Genomic DNA, 6,105 nt, shown 5'->3' on the forward strand with positions numbered 1-6,105 from the left:
AGCGCAAGAGACACATTGTATTTCATTCTCTCCCATTCTCTTTTTCCCCTGCACCTGTGACGCTCAGGCCTGGGTGCTTTGTTGGAGGTTGTCGGAAATGACTGAAGTATTGGATCATAATATTGTCGTTCCACCTTAGTTCACAGAAGTCTTATTTATAGGTGGCAAAAACCCTTACCCACCAAGGTGGCATGCTTCCTCCTCAGGTCTTTCTAATGGCTGGGCGGTGAGTGCAAGTACCAAAGAGAGGCACGAGGTGGTGTGCAAAGCAAATTTAATTTGTCGAAGATAACCCTGTGTGGGGTACCTAGACAATACGTAGAAAGGGCTTGTACAATGTAATTAGGGCCTCATTTATGAGGCTGTGCATCACTTTTATGCCACCGTTGCGTCACTTTTTGTGATGCACCAGTGGCATAAAAAATGCGCCTTGTTGCGCCATTTTTACAAATTGCTGCATCTAGGTAGATGCGTCACTTTGTAAATCCCTGCACCACATTATACCTGCGTCAGGTATAATGTATGCAAATGGAGAGTTTTCACGCAAGAAAAAGTCATGGAAGCGACACAGTGAAATCTATAAGATTTCACTGCGCAATTTCTGGTCCACTAATGCGTAAAAATCTAACGCCTGCTTCATGGCAGGCGTAAGACTGATGCAGGCACTAACAACATGGGACTTGCCCATGTTAAAATACATATTGCTGGAGTTGCGTCACTTTTGTAACAGTCCAGCAATGCGTCACTTTTGCGCCTACAGATACGTCAGAAATACTGACGTATCTGTAACTCCTTGCGCAATGTGTCATATTATAAATGTGACCCATCAATCATGACACAAGGAGTGCGCACTGAGAATTGACGCATCGCTGCTTTCACACAGCGATGCGTCATTTCTCATAAATGAGGCCCTTAGGATTTACAGGGGATAGGCAATTTATCTGCTAGTTATCTTTTTACTTCTGGTAAGGTTAAAATGCTGAGTCAGACTTGCTGGATTAAGTGGTCCCATCAAGTCTTTCCTGATCAAAATGTTTGTCACAAACTAGATCAAAGTGCACAAATCAATGACAACACATAGTGAGAGAGAGACAATTGCTTCTGCAATGACTCTAAAGACCTATCAAATATAAACAAAACCAAAGCAACAGCCATGAGAAATATTTTTAATTTGTACAGACATATTAAATAATCAGAACCCATGTTCACAGTGTTTGGGCATGGTCATACCACTCCATGTGCAACTCTGCAAGCACGAAAATCGTTAGAGCACAAGAAGGAATATACATAAAATTCATATTGGACTTACCCCAGTGGTCGAAAGGCAAGATTCCATGAGGAGCATGTCTCTAGAGTTGTACTGATAAGCAGCCCTCAAGTGGCATAATGACATCAATATGGAAGTGGAAAGAGAAGGGGAGAGAAGAGCCACATCCGAAGGTGCGCACGTCATGATGTTGTCATAACCTACGAGCTTCAAGCGCATGTCCTGGAAAGGTAACAGATGACTGAGCAGTCAAGACTGAGAAAAGAGAGCGCTTGTGTGAACGCACAAGTTATGGTGCTAGGATTAGACACCTCAGGTCAATGCTCAAGTCGTCAGGTGTGTGATGTCAGACCATGGTATCAGAATTTGAAAGACGTCTCTGTTATGGCTACTACCTTAACATAGTGACTGAGGAGGCATCGTTGTAAATATGATAGCAGCTGACTTAAATGAATTGAAACTCATTGCAAGCAACCTGGTAAAACTAGGAAAATAGAGAGGAAAAGAACAGAAACTCATTGACAGCTCAGTCGCCACTGAAAAACAGTTAATACCATGGCTTACAACATGGTTGTAGGACTAAGTTGAACTCTTTAGTGCAGATATTTTGTGGTTGGCCTTGATAGCACACACATCACCTGGAGAAGTTATTGCACCACCACTTGTGATCCTCAGAAGAGTTTGAAGGGACAGGTCCTATGTAAAGGGCCCTAACAATTCTGTCAAGCACACGATTAGCTACATGATCAACATTTTCACCACTAGTTGTCCGAAGTCCATCCCTCAAGGCTACCTGAAGAAAGAGCAGTTTTTCCATACAGATGGGGAACACCTTACAAGAGCATACACAGACAAAAATTGGCAAGGTAAAATCCACTCACAATCTTGTCTCTAAATGCCAAAGAATAAATATTTATAGATGGTTCTCCAAGGAATGGAAGTGGCCACTCAACCTCTCCGCTGATTCACCTCTTTCATCCAGAACTGCTCGCAAAAGATAAAAATCAAAAACGTTACCTCCGACCTCCACCCCATCAGTAGAGGTGTACCCCAAGGATCAGTTCTCTCACCACAACTGTTCAATATATACATGGAACCCCTTACCACCCTACTTAAAAAGGCGAATATCCCCTTCCACCTTTATGCCGATGACACCCAGATCTATCTAGAAACCTCCTCCCCAAACAACATCCTCAGACTTAACAACACTCTAAATGAAATTTAACGTTGGCTATCCCAAAATCCCCTTAAACTCAATCAGGAAAAAATGGAGATCCTCCTCATCTCCAACAAAGACGAGAACCCTCAAATCACAGAATGGCTCAAAACTTTGGACGCTCTAAATGGTAATCTCACCCTGGCTAAATCTGTAAAATCCTTAGGAATCACCCTAGACCCCAAACTGGACATGACTAACCACATCAAAAACTCTGCAGAGACTGCATTCATCAACCTTAAGCTTCTATACAAAATCAAACCATTCATCCCTGTCAAAGATCTCAAACAAGCCTCCCAATCACTGGTGCTATCCAGGCTCGATTATGGCAACGCAACCTTAACCGGGGCCACAAAATCAAACCTGGCTCCCCTCAAAACAACCCTCAATGCAGCAGCCAGAATGGTCACTGGAATCAGGAAATATGACCACATTTCTCCAGCGCTAAGAGAACTAAAATGGCTCCCTGTTGAACAGAGAGCTAATTTCAGAATGGCATGCCTCACGCACAAAGCCCTCCACACTGGAAAACTGGACTAACTAGCCACCAAAGTCAAGAGGGCCTGTCAGACAAAAAACCTCCGGAGCTCGAACTCCCTCCTTCTCATCCCCTTGAGAACACGCAAACACAAAACTGCTGCAAGGTCATTTGCTGGAACTGCCCCGAAAATCTGGAACTCCATCCCGGCAGACATAAGAACTATCCCTTCCTTCATTAAATTCAAAAAACACCTTAAAACCCTTCTCCTGAACCTGCGCCCTCCCGAATGGATAGCCTCACTATCCCTGACTCCAGTGCTCTATGACTATACACTGCTCTCATCCTCCGCAGCCCGCCTCAATGACAAATGTGCATAATATTAAACTGCCTCAAGATCTTTGGTCTACCTCAATTTAGCATTCAACAAGGCCACCTAAGGACTTTACCAGTACCTTGCAAAGCCTCGGCACTCCTGGACTACCGAACTCTGTTCAAGACTGCTCTAATATGTTTTATTATCATGATACAATGTTGGAAAGCGCTCCGATACCCCCGGGTCTAGTCAGTGCTAAATAAGACTCCTAAAATAAATAAATAAAGAATTGCCTCCAAATAATAGTCAATGATATGCTGAGCACCAGATGTACCCAAAACTCAAATGTCCACCAGAGGTTGTCGGTAATACTTCCACTTTATTTTCGATCTTCCTATATATCCAACCAAAGTTCAAAATGAACTTGTAGCCAACATGTGTTTCATCTTAAGGTTTATAAACCAATGACTTTGTCAGGATCAAAAGAAGAATCAAAATCCTCATACAGCTTATTCCCATCCTAAATATCCTCAGGTCTCTTACCAACCGTTACAACTGATCCAGCTTCAAATTTCCAAGGTTATCTTAGTTCAGACATTAAACGGTATGGAGAGTACTCGCAATCTCTGCCTGCTACACAATTGCTTTCCAGCAGATTTCCTATGCTGCAGAACATTTAGGTTGAAACAACAAAAACATTGGCCAGGTAGATTGATTAACCTAACAAAGTCTAGTACCACTTACCCAATTAATCTAAGTGGACACATTTGTCATTTAGTATTTTTTTACTAATTTTTTCATTTTTCAAAACACTTCATTCATGTATGGCTGGAGAATGATACCATTTCAGTAGCAACAATTCACATAAAATTACCCTTTTCAAAATATAATTTTTTTTCAATCACTGTGAATGAGACATTTTTACGTTTACACAATAAATAAAAAAACACAGACAAAAAATGCCTATTTTTATTGAATGTTTTCAAGGCACCAGTCCTGATGTACAACCTACAAACAAGCAAGGGACCTTTCGATATTTTTGCTAGCCCGCTCGCTTGACTATGCTGAACTTGGCAATTACTGGGGTCAAATATCAGGTGGAATTTATCTGCAATTAAAGTCCTGACATGCCCTTCCTGAATCTTGTTCCAGTATTGTGTCAACGTGTTTCAAACCCACGTGTTATTTAGGGGTTCTCCTCAGGACCTGGACTGGAGACTGTCCTGTACTGTGAAGTGTAATAAAGAATAACATCGTGTAAGAACCACTGATCCCTTCTGCAATTTACATTCACTCTATCTCAACTACGAATACCTGAAATGTGGCATTTGCGAAGCAACAGTATTCATTTTCTCAGGGGGACTGTATTTCTGTATATCTGTAGGTGTACAAACGATCGCATCAGGACCACCTAGGTTAGCTACAGTGTTTTCTTGTGACAACATTTAGGGGCATGTTTACAATGAAATGGAGCAGTGTGGTGCTGCAAGCAATTTAGCTGTCATGCACAGCTTTATTTAAAAAACACAGGGATGCACTGTATTTAAAAGACTATGGTGCACCCCTGTTTTGCCCTTGCACTGGCACTAAAAAGGATGTCTAGCACCAGCGAAGGTACCCCTGCACAATTATGCAAGGGTGTCTGCTTTGCAGGGATGATTGTGTTTGTACAGGAAGGGAAACCTATAGCAAACATCTAGGACAAATAAAAGTATTTCTCCTGTTGCCCCACTATAGAGCTTCCATTTTAAAGGCATTGTTTTATTGGCACTGCCTCAGATTTACAGATTCTTTTAAATCTAGAGGAAGTGTAAACAAGCAATGGGTGTTGCATAGGAATGCGCAACACCACTTGCACGCCCCCTTGCCATAGAAAACCACAGGGAGGAGGGCCATATTTACAAGGTTGCGTTAAGCCAGCAAAGTGGCTTAGTGCCTACTTGCAAATATGGACCAGGGCATTGCACCACACGAGTACCAGAAAAAGTGAAGCTGCGGTGGTGCAATGCCCTTGTAAATATGCCCTCCAGAGTCACTGGGGGGGACGCTGAATGGCGGGTAAACCATTGTCGGCTTGCATTAGTGGTTGGCTCAGTGTTGTCATCACCTTGGCATCTTGCATTAAAAATTCCATAACTCTTGTTATTTTTTTCTATCACAGGTGTGGACTTGGGAAGATCTATGCATGACAAAGGGCTGAGGTTTGGGCTTACGTGCCTGTTTCTAATGAGCTTTGCATCAGAGGACCAAGTTATGGCGCTGTTAACTGGTACACTCAGAAAGTGCTGAGGAGGATGTTTCTCTCATGGTTTTTCAGGTCCACATCTGAGTGAGCCTTGTTCTTAATTGGGGGGGTGGGGGGGATGAGTGTTGTACTTCATTCTGGCACAGTCCCTGGGAGGACCAGTTTAAGAGCCAGCCAGAAGCCTCCCCATTATGTAGGAGGATGATAACACATTTCTAGATCTATTAGACACTGTAATAATGTTGATATGAACAGAACTATACTGCATGTAGCCTTTATATCGCACTGAAAAGTGGTGTCAGTCACGTATTTATGCTCGGTTGTCCTTGTTCTGGCTCTGGTTCATCGCTCTTGAAAGACCCCATCCTTAATTCCATATCTGAGCCTACTGTGAAAAGATTCTCTATTCACAATTGAAACAAAGCCTGTGCTTATGTACAGCCGTGTAGCACTACAAGGTAGACCTATCCCTAAAAAGAAAAAAAGAAAACCTTTTTTTGAAATTTTAAATTACTGGTAAGCCAGTTGGTAAATCTGCTGTTATGTTACAATAGCATTGTTTATCCTTAAATGTGTGGAACGA

The 6,105-nt window shown here is 42.3% G+C and overlaps 1 protein-coding gene across 1 annotated transcript in view; it reads left to right on the forward strand.

The window, feature by feature from the left end:
• The window catches only part of LOC147735080 (uncharacterized), a 112,623-nt gene extending 107,057 nt beyond the window's left edge, over positions 1 to 5,566 (forward strand). The window contains exon 3 of the mRNA XM_086952605.1: positions 5,439 to 5,566. Within this exon, the coding sequence (XP_086808731.1) occupies positions 5,439 to 5,566 (128 nt within the window). The remainder of the gene's footprint in view (positions 1 to 5,438) is intronic.
• Positions 5,567 to 6,105: the final 539 nt, after the last annotated feature.

Source organism: Lissotriton vulgaris, chromosome 1_2 (genome assembly GCF_964263255.1).
Source record: "Lissotriton vulgaris chromosome 1_2, aLisVul1.2, whole genome shotgun sequence".
NCBI lineage: Eukaryota > Metazoa > Chordata > Amphibia > Caudata > Salamandridae > Lissotriton > Lissotriton vulgaris.